General features: G+C 45.9%; 1 protein-coding gene across 12 annotated transcripts in view; it reads right to left on the bottom strand.

Annotated features, from left to right (window-relative positions):
• The window catches only part of LOC138520856 (complement decay-accelerating factor-like), a 623,694-nt gene that overhangs the window by 179,365 nt on the left and 426,914 nt on the right, over window positions 1-17,415 (bottom strand). For all 12 annotated transcript variants that reach the window (XM_069633259.1, XM_069633263.1, XM_069633265.1 and 9 more), the window contains one exon: window positions 16,686-16,709. In XM_069633259.1, the coding sequence (XP_069489360.1) occupies window positions 16,686-16,709 (24 nt within the window). The remainder of the gene's footprint in view (window positions 1-16,685; window positions 16,710-17,415) is intronic.

Raw genomic sequence — 17,415 nt, 5'->3', positions numbered from 1 at the left:
TGCTCTCCATCTGCCTCGGGGCAGGGTGCTGTAACCAGTTTCTTCACTGGATAAGGTGAGCAGGCCTCTTGACTTCAGAGGACTGCTGTCTGTGGTTTACTGCACGAACGGTGAGTTTCGAGTAATTCTAATGTCTTTAAAGTCTTTAGTAATGATGTTTCTTGTTTTGCAGGGTTTCGGCGATGGCGGATGACGGGCTGAAGTGAGTTGAAGATGGAGCCAGTGTGATGAATAGAAGCGCCTGGAAGCACGTAAGTAAGCGCTTGTTGCCTGCTTCACGATGCGCTCTAACTGTCTTTTTATTTTGCAGGTACAAGTTCGGAGCGGCTGCAGGGTGCCGGAATACCCACTGGGTTAGATGTGGAAAGGAGTAATGGCACGTGAGTATTAAAGTTCCCCAATGTCTTTAAACGCACCTTGTTTTGTCTTTCAGATGCGTGCAAAGAGTTGGTAAGCTTTTGTATTCAGATGCCGGAATGCAGTGTGAAGGCCTCCGGAGCGCACAAAGAGTAGGTAAGCCTTTGTCTTTCAGATGCCGGAATGCAGCGCGAGGCGTTGGTGACAGCCGATGGACCAGGTAAGTGAAGAGCTGTCACTGAAGACCGTAATGCTAACCTGTTCTTTCTTGTCTTTATAGGTGTTGCTGAAGACTGGATTCAGGATGGTAAGCCTTTTTCCTTAGGCCCAGGATCAGATGCAGAAGACACAATGAGCGTTCTGCTGCAGAGGATGCAGAATAACGCAAAGCAAGATTCATCCATCGGGTGTGGTTTAAATAGCCTCCTGTAGTGCTTAGGTGTCTCCTTCCACAGCCACGCCTAGGTAAGAAAAGAGTTCCTGCTTTCCAGAAGAGTTCCAGTGTTCTGAATCTAGGGAGTGGCTCCTGCCCCACCCAACAGGAAAAGTAGTTCCAAACAGAAGAGGATCAGAGGCTCAACTGGCAGGCAAGTAAGCAGCATGGTCTGCTGCAGGTAAATCCACCCAAGCATTATGAGCCCGGCGCTTCCAGCACTGGGACTGGGCATATTTATGAGCCTGGTGCCACTGGCGCCAGGACTGGGTCCAAAAGGTCCCAATTGGGACTGGTTGGCACTTGGAACCTGGGTTATGGATCTGCTTCCAAGGGAGTTGGGAAAACCCTGACCTTTTGGAAGCAGAGATCATGACAGGAAGCTACCACCCCCTTCGAAAAGATCCAATTAAAGAAATCCAGAGCTTGATCTCAGAGATCACAAACTATGCCCTTCAACATTCCTGGATCTCTAATAAAGAATATGAATTTCTAAATAAAACTCACAGTTCAACTACCAAATTTTATGCTATCCCCAAAATTCATAAGGATGCAACCAAACCACCGGGCAGACCCATCCTAGCAGGATGTGGCACTATCCTTGAGCCACTATGTCAATTTATTTATAAATACCTGCAACCTATTAGTCAGCAAACAGCTACATACTTAAGGGATAGCACCTCTGTGATCTCCATCTTTGAAGGTAAACCATTTGATCCCTCCACCGTTTTTTTGGTATCACTTGACATTGTAGCATTATATACCAAAATCCCTCGTGATGAAGCGATTGAATGCATTCGGTCCAGCCTGACACGGTCTTATGTGCCCGGCCAGGCACCAGTGGAATTTCTCATGGAATTAGTCTCACTATCCCTTACCAAGAATTATTTCAAATATCAAGATCAGTATTTTGAACAAACTCAAGGGACTGCTATTGGGGCGGCATTCACCCCCAGCTTGGCCATTACTTTTATGGCCATGTTTGAAGACAAATTCATCTTCTCAGATCTCAACCCGTATCATCAATATGTTGACAGTTGGCGCAGGTATATTGACGATACTATCTTCATATGGCACAGTACTGCAGACAATCTTAATAACTTCCTACTATGGCTTAATCAATGTCACAATACCATTAAATTCACAATGACTACGAGCAACACGCAGATATCTTTCCTGGATCTTCAGATTTGTTTTCAGGCTAATAAATTGGTCTGCTCATTATTCACCAAACCGACCGACCACAATACCTTATTGCACTTTGACAGTTTTCACCCACGCATTCAAAAAGAAAGCCTACCCTACTCTCAGTTTCTGAGACTTAGGAGGAATTGTACTCTATTATGACTTTGACTACCATGCCAAAATTTTGACGAACACATTTAAACGAGGGTATCCCAAAAGGCTAATTTCAGATTCATATAAACGAGCAAGATTGACCCCACGCGATACTCTTCTCCAACCTAAAAATCAATCAACTTAAGCAGGATAAATAAGTCTGTGCCCTCACTTACAGCCCCCATTCTTTTCCCATTAGGAAAAGTATCAAAAAGCATTGGTCGGTGATACAACTCTCACTACAAGATGAACCACTACCAATATTTGCCATGAAAAGGCAAAAAAACCTGAAAGACCAACTAGTTCATGCGTCTACTCCACCCAAATCATCAAGGTCAACAACAACTAGCAGGGACCTTCGGCCTCTCACAGGCCACTTTCCCTGTGGTTCTTGCTCAGTATGCAAATTTGCACTCAAAATCAAATCTTTTCCACTTAACGGTAGAAATTGGGATATACGTCATCACTCGAATTGTAAAACAGCTTGTGCCATATATTGTATCCAATGCCCTTGTGGCCTCAAATACATTGGTAAAACTACACGCCCTGTTCACATCCGCATCACAGATCATCGGTCCTGCATCAGATGCAAAGCTATTAATTCTCCTCTGGTCAGCCACTTCATGGAATATGGCCATTCCGCTGAGGATTTCCGTTGGTGGGTCATTGATGTGGTTAAGAACGCTGCCAATCCCCACCAAGCACTTGCCAGCAAGGAAGCACGCTGGATTTTTCTTTTGGATACGATTGTACATGGTTTAAATGAAGCATCTCTGTTTTGATAGAGCTACCCTTTGGCTCTATTCTGTCAAAACAGTTCCACAGGCAAACACAGATCTGTTCTTCAACTTTAATTCTATTGTATATTATCATAACTAATGTTCTCTGAACTACTAATGCCTTTATCTGTCTATGGTATTAGCAGTCCATTACCTTTTGCCTAAATATTTCTCTTTCTGTCTCCCAATGGACTACTGTCACACTTACTTTCCACTTTGAAATGTGCCCTCTCTTTTTTGCTTGCGAATACTTTTCGCATATACCAATAATTTTCTCTCTGCCTGTGTGCAGTCAGCTTTGGGGCACACCTTGCTACAACTGCTCCATAGGTTGACACAGATTTGCTTTTTATTTTTAACTCTGTACATTACAAGTAATTTACTTTGCACTACTGATGCTTCTATATGACTATGGGACTGGCAATCTATTTTTCTTTTGCACATATATAATTTTTTTCTTACAAGACTCCCATCATATTAACCCTCCATTTGGAAATAACCTTTCTTTTTAGCTCGCGTTCTATTTTCTATTTCGCAATAACTCGTAAGTCTTTCCTTTATTTCCATGCCCTTTCCAATGTACGCACTGGAAACCACGCCCCTCGCACCAGCCTCAGTTTTGTTTATCTCTGCTCCTCGCGGCAGATACTTCCAAACGTCCAGTCACAACCTAACGACACTCACACTGCCTGCCAGACATTTGCAGATACCAGGTGAGTACCTATAGCGGCGTGTTCCCTAGCACAGACAGTACTTCGCGCGAGGGCATTCCGCATTAAAGTAGACAAGCGGTTTTACCCACGCTTTTCTGTTATGCAGGTCAATCGATCGGTCTCCCTACTTAAACTGACATCTAGCTGTCATACTACGAGCCAGCTGCAGCCACGCTTGCTTTCAGAGGCTCTTTCGGAGTATACGACACGTAGCCTGCGGCGCATTTAAGCAGGTACACTCCGTTTGACTTACATGTATCTCTCTCTATTGCAGTAGGGCAAAATTGGTTAGGGAATTCACTAATATGGTTTTTATTTTTAATTTTTTCCCCACTAGATTTCCTTGCTCATTGGTGGATGCATTTTTGCCACATATGGTTTACCATTTGGAGGGATAATTAATTGCCCCTTCTCCTCTGGCAGTGACATGTCTGAATGTCTGAGATTCAAGGAGCCCTAGTGGCAGGTAGCAACACATCATCCAGCACTGGGGACCCACTCTCCTCCCATTGAATAATTGGCACCTTTCTCGTCTTTGCCACTCACTTTTCATAGGATAATCGGCACTCCTCGTGTTTCTGTATTTCGCTTTCTCTCCTCTCACATTGAATAACTTTACAATCACACTGCGTTGCTGTTCATTGCACGATCTTTGTTATTTAAATTCTTATCCCTCAGGCACTTATGGTCTTTCTTCCTGCACACAGATTAATTGATGTATGGTGAACTCCTTGGTTTTTCCCTACAGGAGGGGGTAATATCTGGCCATCTACACTCCACCCAATGTTCTTTCTTTCTTTTTAAGTACCATCCATGTTCAAATGTGTATGCAATATAAAATAGGTAGAACAACAGTACAACATTATAATCCCACGGCCTCATTTACTTTTCGATTTAACTTTTGTGCAATATCAAATCAAAGCTGTCTACTTGTTACTAAAGTCTGAATCAAGCAACCGAAATGTAGCTAGGGACAGGTAGTCACTCTTGAAAAAGCCTCACAGACTTGTATTATTTAGGCTATAACAAATGTAATTCATTCAGCTGGTTTGGCTTAATTTATTTTGAATCTCTTTCAACGGCATTGTTACATTTCTGTGAATCAATTGATACCAAATTTTGTTAATTGTTGTGTGTTGTCTCTTTGGAATTTATCAGCACATTTGGCTTTCCTTACATCTTCCTTTTCAGGATATCTATTTAGTAATTGCTGTTCTTTTCATTTCTACTGTACTATTGAAATAATATTCCAAAAACTATATATATATTAGGCTTTGATTTGTCTATTTTGTCAATTTCCATATTGTATAAGCAGAGCATGTTTGGTACTATATGCTGCTTCAAATTATGTGATTAATTCACCCTAGTAACCAGCTCGGTAAGTGCTGCTAGCTTATAAATTATTTGACTAATTGAATTTATGCACAGGAACACTTCAAGGTTCATTCTTAGTTTACTGCTCCATTTCCGTTCCCGCTGTACCGTGGAGTTCCTCTTTTGTGATCACTCTAAAACTAGAGGCAAATGGTTTGAGAGTGGTGGCCCAACATGGGGGAAGATTATTCAGGAGTGACAATGAATATCTGGAGTGCATAGACGTTGATTATCAGGAAACGCCACTCGTGAAAATATTGCGCCCCTCGCCCTCCAAGCCGACTGCCCTTGTGGCAGTCATTGTTGAGGCTTGGATTGCCGGCCTCTCGCAGCAGAGGACGACAAACCCCTCTTCCGCTGGCCCGGATAGTCTTTGGACCACTGAGCCGACAGGTAAGATCGACGAAATCCCTGGGAGGAATAGCTGGAGTGACCATAGCCCTTGTCGCGAGATCCGGCAAATCTGGCATTGCCCCAGGTCCCCCGAAAGGAACGAAACAAACGCCTCCCCTGCAGCGTTGCCAGGGACCTTGCAGTATCTGAATCATCCTTTATATTCTTGAAAGCCTCATCAATCTTCTCCCCAAACAGCTCCCCCTCGCAAGGCATGTCCACCACTTTATGCTGCACCTCAGGTCGGAATTCGGTACATTGCAACCATGCCTACCGTCGGAGGACAACGCCATTATTTATCTGCTTAAAGCCAGATTCAGTCAGTTCCACTGCAATATTAATGGAATGATTGGAGGCCTCCTCACCTTCACGAACCAGCAGCATTGCCTCCTTTCGCTGCTGCTCAGGTAGATGGTCCAGCAGCCGCGCCAACCTGTACCACATTTCCCTGTCGTAGTGCGCCATGCTGGCCAATGCATTGGAAGCCTTGATTGTTGTCACCCCCATCGTCAGCACCTTCTTGCTGAAAGCATCCAGTTTACGGTCCTCATTGTCCGGGGGAGTTGTGCACCTATGCGGCTACGTGCCTTGCGACTGGCAGCCGCCAACACCACCGATTCCGGAGTAGGCTGGGACGTAAGGCACCTTGGCGTGAACTTAGGAGCCTTCAACTTTTTCTCTAGGCGGCCCTTGACCGCAGGTTCCATGAAAGGATGGCGCATCATGCGCAGGCCTTCCTGCCAGACATGCTCCAAGATGGGGATGGAGAAGACCGCTTTCCACCTCTTCCAACACTTTTCGTTCCTCTTCCGGGGCAAGGCCAAACTCCTGGCAAGCCTTGGCCATCATGGCATGAAAAGTGCCAACATCGTCCGGTGGAGAAGGTTGCGCCGGGCTGATAGGGGGGTCTACCTCTGGGTCCGTACCCCAGGTATCTGCCCGCCTGAGCGATGAGGAAACCGTCAAGAGCGTGTCTTGTGGAACGCTATCAGGTTCAGAGTCCACCAGCTCCCCTTCTTCTGGGTCCCTGAAGAGGGGTGCATCCCCTAGGCGATGGAACAGGCAGCCGAACCGGGGCAGACTCCCGCGGCCTGGGAACCGCGAGTGGATCCTGCCCATAGGGCCCCACCAGGGCTTGAGGCGCCGGGAGCCGGGCATCCAACTGTCCAAGTAGCAACTGCAGCAAAGTCAGCACCTGCATGGAGAGAAAGGAGTGAGGGTTGACCAACTGATACTGGGGCTAACAGCTCCTAGGCCATCCGACCTGGATTCCACCACAGGTCAAACCGGCCACACACATAGGGCTCCATGAACATGTGGAGGTCAAGTCATAGGTCGAGGGATCCTGCTGAAGAATCTCCAACGGGCGCAGTGGGGCAAAGCCAGACCCAAACTGCCACGGCACCCTATTCCCCCCCCCCCAAAGCAATGGGCCTCCATCGGTCCCCAGCTGACCCGCAGAACTCAGTGGTGCCATGCCCACCGAAACAGCCATCGACGAGGCAATCGTGGATGCAGTAGCCGTCAGCAAGGCCCCAACCGGGGACAACATGCACAGGGTGGACGAAGGGATCATTGCCAGCAAGATGGTTGTAGATGTCGGGACAAAGGGCTCCTCCGGCAGCCTGAGTTTAGCCGGTGAAGATTACTTCTTGGACGCCGAACTGGAATGGCGTCTGGCCAATTCCTTGCTCGGCAGTGAATGACGCCTGTCCTTAGAAGACGACTTCTTCGTCGACAACGACGAATGCGACTTCGATTTCTCCTTGTCCGAAGACGAGGGCCTGTGCGAAAGAGCCGCAGGTCGATCTGGATGGTAATGCGTGCCTTTGACTTCTCAGCACACAGCGCAGGTGCGTCTGGATCAGGCCCTCCGGACCCCGAGCCTGACTTCACCGGGCTCTTCACTGGGCCTCCCTGCATTTACCAAAATCTGAAGCCGGGCCAGACCCAGTACGCAGGTTTTTAGGCGGTGGCTCCGCCGACTAAGCCCTCTGGCGCGAAGGAGACCTCTTCGCCGGAGACAAATCAAACTTGCCGCCCCCCAGCCAAACCAACCTCTAAGCCCAGATAGGCCCCCTTGTTCAACCAGCAAATCAGCCTCCGGTTCCGGTCCTTGAACGTCTTGTGGGAGAACCCCCTGGGCAAATCTCAAAGAATGGTTGGGGTACAGGCAATACAGACATTCCGCATGGCCGTCCCCCTCGTAAACGTTCTTGAGGCTGCATGTCTGGGACGGCCGGAACAACGACTTCTTCGGTCCCACAGATGACATGATGGACCAAAACTGCACTGGAGCAGCGAAGCTGCGTAGCAACTACAAAGAGCAAAAACACAAAAGCGGACACAAGGTGATCCCAACAGTTTGGAGACGGTTGAAATCTGAAGGGAAGCCGCGGGGGCGGGCCTAGTGATACTGAACGTCTTATTGGTGCAGCCAAACGCACCAATACAGACGTCGATAGGATACGCAAAGTGTCAGAGTTCTCCATAGGAAAAGAGTTATATTAAAGTTACTGAGGTTTCCCAGCCTGACGATGGGAAATATTCACAGCATGTGAATCCATGGAAGATCCAATGCTGGAGAAAGGGTCCATCAGAGAGAACATTAAAAGATCTCACAGAGATGAGGGCAGGTGTTTGGGACTAGCCTTTGACAACTGGAGGAACAAATGGGTCGATATGAGCACAAGGTGGTTTGCCAGCAAGAAGTATGGATGCTAATTCAGTAAGAGAGGAAAGGGAAAAGTAGTCGAGTAGAAGGTGTAGGGGAGAGGTGGTGGAAAGCTGGAGGTTAGGGAGGGTGATAGAGAGAGCAAGCTGTGACAGTGTCACTTTTTTCAATTTTAGAAGAAAAGTAGTGGGCAAGCTCATTAGCACAGAGGGAGAAAGCAACAGATATTGGCTTGGGAGGTGTGGGCAAGGTTTAGAGGGTAGATACATGTTTGTGCAGATGGAGATGTGGTTTTGCGAAATAGGAGGATCTGGCAGAGTCAGTGCAGAGGAAAGGGTAGCAAAGGAATTTTTGCAGGCTATGAGAATATCAGTAGTGTCAGATATGCACTACATCAATAGCCTAGTGAGTCAGGAATGTACATTGAGCTAGCCCCGACTTAGTCAGGGTATAGAGATTTGGATACTAACTCAGTTTTCTAACCAATATTAAGCCTACATACAAGTATACATGTAATGAACCGCACTTTGTATACCTGTGTTACAGTGTTTATATTGTTATGTTGATTGTATCATTATGAATACATGAATATGGACTTCTCCCCCAGTCTAATGTATGTTATATATTGTTCTACTAGTATATGTATGTAAGAAATCAATTATAAGCCACTTAGGAGTCTAATCGGTTTATTTCAGATCCGGATTCGCCCTGTTCAATTATATGATTATGTAGGCTATGAGTAGAGCCAGTGTCCAGGATTTGCACCAGAGTCGTAGTCATGGTGCATGTTTCTTCTCAGGGTCTGGCTGTCAGAAGTAATCCAGGGCTGGGAGTGGGAAGGCGTAATTGTAAAGGATACTGTTGGTCAAAGGAAGTCATAAGTGCATAGCGAAAGCCAGACAAAGCCCAGGAAACAGTGTGAATAGGTGAGAGACAGGATGGAGGTTCTCAAATGAAACGATAAGGTGGCAAGAGGGTTCTCTTGGTCATTGAAGGGTGGAAGGAGAAGTAGAGGCTGGAGGGACAAAGACATCAAAGTGAACAACGTAGAGATCAGAGGTAGAGTGGCCAAGAGAGGACAGAGGAATGTTGAGAAAGAGACAAGGTCAAGGGTGCTCCCATCAAAGTGGGTAGGCTTGTTATGGAGGGAGTAGAGGGCGTGGCAGAGGGAGTGAAGTTCAAGGCAAGCGACAGCAGAGGGCTTGGGAAGGTTAAAGTCCAGCAGAATGACAAGGTGGATGTTGGTGGAAAGTGACTCAAGGAGAAGGTGGTAGTCAGCGAAGAAAGAGTTTGGAGGACCAGGGGGTCAATAGAGAGCCAGAATCATGATAGGATTAGAATGGAGGAGTTAAATAGTAGCATATTTAAAAGAGGAGGAGGTGATGTTCGAGGGAGCAGAGGTGAGGGCCTTGTTGGTAAGGAATGCTACTCACCTGCCCTGCCCAACGGGTCAAGGAGTGTGGGCGAAGGTAGCAGAGTCAGTGTGCAAAGCTGCTAGCCTAGAAAATTCATGATGACAGATTGTGGTGTCTGTGATAGCAAGAAGTGACAGTGGAGGGCGATGAAAGTGGAAGTGGTTAATGATGTAGGAGGCATTGTTGAAGAGGGATTGCCCATTCTCACATTTGAATGGGGAGTCAGAGAACTGGAAGAGCAGCAGGTGACTGAGTAAAGTCAGGAAATAGCCAAGAAGAACAAGTTACTTACCAACTGTAACGTTCTTTCGATTGGATGTTCCTCCCACGTATTCCTCATCTTAGATATATCCTTACCTTCAGCTTTGATGCTTCGGAATTTTTTTCTCCCTCCACCAGAGGGCGCTCCACTCGAGGCGACGATGTCCCTCGGCGGCATCCGTCGAGTGTCGACGTCATCCGTAGTATAAATGCCTCGAGAGCGCCCGTTGGCCTCAGTTCTGTTTTTTCGTATCAGAGCCCATGTATTATAAACAAAGGCGTGCCTCTTATTGACCCAAGCCTTGAAAGAATTTAGAGTGTAAACCACGTAAACTGTACTGTGGGGTAGGATGGGAGGGTCGATGAGGAATACGTGGGAGAAACATCCAATCGAAAGAACGTTACAGTTGGTAAGTAACTTGTTCTTCGAATGGATTGTGTCCTCCCACGTATTCCTCATCTTAGATATACTCCCAAAGCAGTTTTGTATTGGAGGCGGGAGTACAGATGCCTTTTAGTCATGTACCGAATGTAGTACAGATTTGGCAAATAAACCTCCTTGAGATGTAGTTGAGTCCAAAGCATAATGTTTGATGGAAGTATGCATGGATGACCATGTAGTTGCTGCACAAATATCTTGCACAGGGACACCCATCTTAAGTGCTGTTGAAGTTGCTATGCCCCTAGTTGAATGGGCTCTTAAGCCCTCAGGGGGATCTTTTCCGGCTCGCCTATAACACTCTGTTATGGCTAAAATTATCCATCTTGATAATGTTTGTTTGGTTACGGCTAGTCCCAATTTACGGCCGGTGTATCCCACAAAATGTTGATCACACGGACGTATCTTTGACAATCTTGAGATGTAAAAGCTTAGAGCCCTTCTGGGATCAAGCCTATGCAGTCTTTCCTCTTCCTTACATGTGTGAGGAGGAGGGTAGAACGCAGGTAGAATTATTTTCTGTGACAGATGAAAGTCTGAAACTATTTTTGGCAGAAAAGATGGTTTAACTCGAAGGACAACTTTATCTTTACGAAAGATGGTGTGAGGAGGACCACTCGAAAGTGCCTGCAACTCACTTACTCTGCGGGCTGATGTCAATGCAAATAAAAGTATAGTTTTTAATGTAAGAAGCCTTAACGGACAAGAATGTAAAGGCTCAAAGGGTGCACATGTCAGAAATTTAAGTACCAAATTTAAATCCCACACAGGAACTTGAAAAGGTACTAGTGGAAAAACATTGTTTAAACCTTTTAGAAATTGTATTATTAAGGGTATCTTAAAATAAGATCTTTCTTCTGATGAGCGCTTGAAGATAGATAGCGCTGCTACATATCCTTTTATTGGCTTAACCTGGAGCACCAGATTAGCTAAATGTAATAGAAAAGATAATACCATTGCAATGTCACATTCAAAAGGATCCACATTCTTACCCTGCACCAGTTACTAAATGTATTCCAACGACACCGGTACAAAGATTTTGTTGCTGGCCTTCAGGCCGAAAACACCTCCATAACATCATCCGGAAGGTCCCAATCCTTGTATCTCAACCTCTCAGAACCCATGCGTGAAGGTTGAGTATGTTGACCTCTGGATGGAGAACGTAACCTCCCTCTTGCGAGAGAAGATCCTCTCTTTTTGGAAGACATATTGGAGGGCAGATGGACATGTCGAGAAGGTCCGGGTACCACGTTCTCCTGGCCCAATCCGGGGCAATTAGGATCATGGTTTTCCTGAACTTTCTCAACCTCCTGATTACCTGAGGGATCACAGGGACTGGAGGGAACGCATATAGAAGAGGAAATTCCCACTCTACTACAAATGCATCTCCTAGAGCTCCTCTCGGGGGAAATTCCCTTGAGCAGTACAGTTCGCACTTCCTGTTGACAATGGTCGCGAACAGATCCACTTGAGGGGTTCCCCAAAGGGCGAAGATCTCCAAAAGGACTTCCTGAGCTATCTCCCACTCGTGAGAGACTGTGCTCTGCCTGCTCAGAGCGTCCGCCGCTGTGTTTTGCTCTCCTGCTAGGTGAATGGCAGATAGAGAGATCCCTTCTTGTATTGCCCAGAACCAGAGCTGCATTGCCTCTCTGCACAGTGGCAGTGACCCTACTCCTCCTCTCTTTTTGAGGTAGTACACGGCCACTGTGTTGTCCGTCATGATCAGGACATCCTTTCCCCTAACAGAGGGCAGGAAGGCCTTCAGCGCTAGTCTGATCGCCCTCAGTTCCAAAAGGTTGATGTGTAGTCTGGACTCCGATGGAGACCAACGACCGCTGATTGTCAGATCGTTGGTGTGGGCTCCCCACCCCGTGAGTGAGGCGTCCGTCACTACAGTGATCTCCGGCCATGGCTGCCAAAAAGATTGTCCCTTAAGGATGTGTTCTTTGCAAACCCACCGTTTTAGGTCCTGAGCTACTCTGGTTGGAACTTGTAAGAGATCTGTCATTTCCCCTGAAAATTGGGACCATTGAGTCCTGAGGGCCCATTGAAGGGATCTCATCCTCAATCTGGCCTCTGGCACCAGAGAAATGCAGGATGCCATGAGGCCGAGCAACCTGAGAAAATCGAAGGCCGGTAGATACTGGGCATTCTGGAATTTTGTCACCATCTGCAGAATGTGGTGAGCTCTCTCTTCGGGTGGCAAGACTTTGCCCGAACGAGTATCCAAGACTGCTCCTATAAACTGGAGCTTCTGTGATGGTATCATGTTTGACTTTTTTAAATTCAGAGAAAACCCTAGTTTGTGAAGGAAGTGGCAAGTCTTGGATAGATGATCCTGGACTTGTTCTGGAGAACGTGCCCTGATCATCCAATCGTCCAAATAGGGGTAGACATGAATCCCCCCTCTTCTGAGACTCACTGCCACTACCGCCATCAACTTGGTGAAAACTCTTGGGGCGGAGGTCAACCTGAAAGGCAGAACTCGAAACTGATTGTGAGAGTTGCCAATCGCGAACCTCAGGTACTTTCTGTGCTTGAGATGGATTGGCACATGAAAGTAAGCATCCTGAAGGTCCAATGATGCCAACCAGTCTTGAAGTTGGAGAGCCTGAAGGATCTGAGAAAGAGTGACCATCTTGAACTTGTCCTTCCTGAGGAACTTGTTCAAGTTTCTCAAGTACAAGATGGGTCTCAGTCCTCCGTCCTTCTTTGGAATGAGGAAATATGGGGAATACCAACCCTTGTTCATCTCCGCTACAGGTACATGTTCTATTGCACCTTTCTGTAGCAGGGTTAAAACTTCCGGCAACAGGAGCGTGTCTGGATTTTTGGTAGAGTTGTATTCCGGTGGGTGATTCTGAGGTTTCTTTAGAAAAGGAAGGCAGTAACCTTGGGATACTGTTTGCAGTGCCCAAACATCTCAAGTAATGCCCCGCCATTCTTTCAGATGCTGTGAGATCCTGCCTCCCACTGGGGTTTTGTGAGTCAAAACCTCAGAGTGGTTTTGCGGCATCTCCAGCAGCAGCTGAAGGGACAGATGCTGCTGCTGGGGCAGATCTAGCACCTCTTCCTCGCCCCCGAGGAAATTTTCTTTGCCCCCTTTGATTAGCATGTCCCCTTCCTCTCCCAAATGAGGAGTAAAAACGAAAGGGACGACCCCTCCAGGAAGATGAGCCTGTGTAGGGGCGTTGCTGAGGTTGTCGTATAGCGGCACTAAGTGACTTTTCCGCTGCCTTGGAGGTCTGCAGCTTCTCCAAACTTTCATCCGCCTTGCTGCCAAACAACCTCGAGCCATCAAATGGTATGTTAAGGAGTCTAGATTGAACATCTGGTGCAAAACCTGACCTCCTTAGCCACGCAAATCTGCGTAGCACTACACTAGACGCCATGGACCTGCTGATACTGTCAGCAGTGTCCAAACCTGCTTGAAGGCATTCTCCCGAAGCCTCCTTACCATCCTTAATTATGCATAGGAAACCATCACGTTCCTCTCCTTACGGGATTGTGTTGAGCTGCCGCTGACATGCAGTCCCACAGAGTATAATTAAATCTAGCCAATGTACAAGATACATTGGTAGACTTCAGAGCCATGCTCCCTGATGTAAAGATCTTTTTCGACCAAGTATCTATTTTCTTGTCATCCCTATCAGGGGGAATAGTGGGGTATGCCGCATTTTTTGTTGATGTGGCTGCCTGAACTACCAGACTCTCAGGAGAAGGATGTTTACTCAAATACTCTGGGTCAGAGTTACAAGGTCTGTATTTTGCCACATATTTTTTATTTACTGCTGGACTAGATTCCGGTCTTTCACAAGCAGCATTTACTCTCCTTTGCAGGGCAATATGAAAAGGAAGTATGGGGTCTGGTTGAGGACCTCCTGACAAAATATCTGTCATGTCATCATCCTGGTATACAAGTGCATTATTACCCCACCTCATAAACTCTGTTACTCTATTCATGAGTTTTCTGTAACCCAGATCAGCATTTTCTGCTGGATCTGGTCTCTCAAATTCATATGCAGGAGATGTGTCTATTCTACTTGCAGACTGTAAACATTCATACAAATCCTGCATTTTTTATTGAGGATTTATTAATTCCTCTGGAACAACTCTTGTCCCATATTTTACACATGCTGATGTAACCTCAGGTTCATCTTGTTCTTCATATTCTTCATTTTCTTATGACATTTCTCCATATACAGATGACATAGTATGGAAAAAATCATGTCTGTTTACAGGGTGAAATATTTTTTCAGGAATATGTTTCAACCCTGGTGTCGACGTCGACAGAAGCGTCGATGGCGTCGAAGTCGTGGCCGTTACCTTTGATGTTGTCGAGGTATTCTTCGATGTTTTCGAAGGCACTAGAAATGGCGTCGAAGGAATCTTCGAGGCAGTCGATGTTGTCGAAGTAGTCTTCGAAACACGCTGTCGAAGAAATCTTCGAGGTAGTCGATAAAATATTCAACGTGACTTTTTTCTGTTGGGTCGTCGACCCTTTATACTCGACAGCCTTCGACAGAGGCTTCAAAGATGTTTTCATCGAAGACTTTAATGACTTATCGACGTCGAAAGTCTTTTTCCATAGAGTCTGTCTTTTTAGGTGTCTGCGAAGAGTCCCTAGAAGACACCCTTGACAATTTCTTGTCGGATTTCTTAGTTTTAGACCTTCCTCTGTCACTTTTGTGACTAGAGGTATGACCTTCAACAGACATTTTTGAGGGGGTCTGGGCCGCATTCTCAAAAATTTTCATCATGGACTCTCTAAATGCTTCCCACTTTTTAGGGGAGTCGTGTTTAGTTGGACAAGTAATAACTTCCTCCGAAGTCGAGGAAGAAGAAGAAGAGGGAGATCGGTGTCGTCTCTTTTTCGCCTTTTTGGACGAAGAAGAAGAGGACTTCCTTGATCTACTCCTCGATCGTGATTTTTTATGGTGTTTTGCCGAAGACTCAGCCGAGTCTTTCTTCCCTCTCGAAGAAAACTCCGAGGATTCCTCCCCCACCGCCAGTTTACCTCGTCTTTTTTTCAAGGCCTTGTGGGTCATGGATTGGCACGAACCGCAGTCATCGATCCGATGTTCGGACCCGAGACACCAGAGGCAGTTACAGTGAGGGTCGGTCAGCGACATTTTTCTGCCGCACCTTAGACACTTCTTAAACTCCGTTTTCGGAGTAGATGGGTTTGAGGAAGACGACATAATCGCTTAAGACTGAAAGGGCGTTTTATTTAGATCCGAAGCGAAGCCAACGGAAAAACGGAACTGAGGCCAACGGGTGCGCTTGAGGCATTTATACTACGGATGACGTCGACACTCGACGGATGCCGCCGAGGGACATCGACGCAGTCGCCTCGAGTGGAGCGCCCTCTGGTGGAGAGAGAAAACATTTCCAAAGCAGCAAAGCTGAAGGTAAGGATATATCTAAGATGAGGAAAACGTGAGAGGACACAATCCATTCAAAAGGAAGGATCTTGAGGAGACGGTGGAAGAAAAAGGAGAGGTCGGTGCAATGGTTGGGGAGGTCAGAAGCCAAGAAGGCAAAGCAACAAGGGCAATTAGGAAGCATCAAGAATGCTGTGTTAAGGGAAGGCAGGCAGACAACAAGGGAGGAGGTATGAGACTCAGACAGAGAGGACAGCGTATTGAGAACTCTAGCCGCAAATGGGATCTGGAATATAGCTGGAGCAGAGAGGGGCATGGAAACTCACCACTAGGTTAAAGACAGCTCCTGGCTCAAACTCTTTGATCTCCAGAAGTGCCAATACTACTTTTAGCTGCTGAAATTAACACAGACACCGGGATGAGGACCACCCTTCTACCTGGAGGCCAATACCCTACTAGATGGCCATGGGTCTGGGCCCGGTTAGCTGCACCTATGTAATGGACCCTGAAGGACTGATTATGCAAAAACTAGATGTGAAAGGTGGGATATTCAAAAGGGGCCAGGAGAACCGGCAATTAGTCAACACTTGGCTTATACTTTCATTTGTCTCAGAGGACTCCAGTTTGTTTGTTTCAAGTTGCTGTACTTTGGCCGATGAAAGAAAAAGACTGAAACCACATCTTCATTGTCCAGCCACTTGTATACCCTCCTTGGAAATGCATTGCATGCAACTTTAAACGAATTCTGAAGGCCCAGAAATGTAAAATCAGTCTGATGCACTGACAGGCAATCAGTGCCGTGCTCCCCAATACTGCTATATTAAGGGATTCATTCTAATGGCCCCTTTATCATGGTGCCCCTTATATTGGTGCTGATGGAGCATATGCCACAGGACAAGAGACTGTGAATATCACAGACACAGAAATAATCCAAGACGTCATACAATCACATTATTTCGGTACATTCACAGATTTTGGTGGTTCAAACGTCCGCTCTGGGTTTTAAGTTGTAGAGGCCCTATAACAAAGTGAACTAAATGTACAAAAATACACTTTTTCAGTTACTAACTATGAAATCAAATATCAAATAATGTATATTGTTTAGGTATTTAAAAAGGTACCTACCTACAACAGCACCAATTGACAAATCTTTGCAAGAAAAGAAACAAACAATGATTAGTACCCATACAAATAAAAGGAAAAACAGAAACACAGTTCAAAACCCATTTCAAGCAATTGTCTCTCAAAAGTAATTACATTGGACATTTGTTTATTGTGTTTAGTCAGAGGTAGGTCACAACAAAGCCACACGGCGTTTCTTAATGGCATATTATTGATAATGACGTTGTAAAAGAAAATAGGACAAACTACTATTGACATAGATATGAACTAGTTGCTCACTAGGATTGTGCGCTTATCTTAAAATATATTCATAAACAAGAAATGACACAGTAGTTCTTATATTCGGTAATTTGTTACTTGCGCTTGGTTAGCAGGCACGTTTCGACCATGGTTTGTTTTCAAGGCTTTCAATTGCACTTGTTATCCGTTGTGATTGTGATTGATGCCCTCCGGTTGATAATTTAAATGTCCACTTGAAAAAAAGGGTTGGGAAAGAATACATTTGCAAGAAATCAGAACCAAACCCCTTTTTTTCAAGTGGACATTTAAATTATGAACGGGGGAGGGGGCATCATTCACAATCTCCCCCTATCGCCAGATCTGGAAAGGAACTAAGAGTAGATAACAAGCGCAATTGTAAGCCATGAAAACAACTAGTAGTCAAAACACGTGTTGGCTAACGAAGCGCAACCAATAAATTACCAAAGAATTACTGTGACATTTCTTGGATATG

This window comes from Ambystoma mexicanum, chromosome 13, assembly GCF_040938575.1.
Source record: "Ambystoma mexicanum isolate Mex_15411 chromosome 13, UKY_AmexF1_1, whole genome shotgun sequence".
Lineage (NCBI taxonomy): Eukaryota > Metazoa > Chordata > Amphibia > Caudata > Ambystomatidae > Ambystoma > Ambystoma mexicanum.
This window is presented reverse-complemented; position numbering and strand designations above follow the sequence as displayed.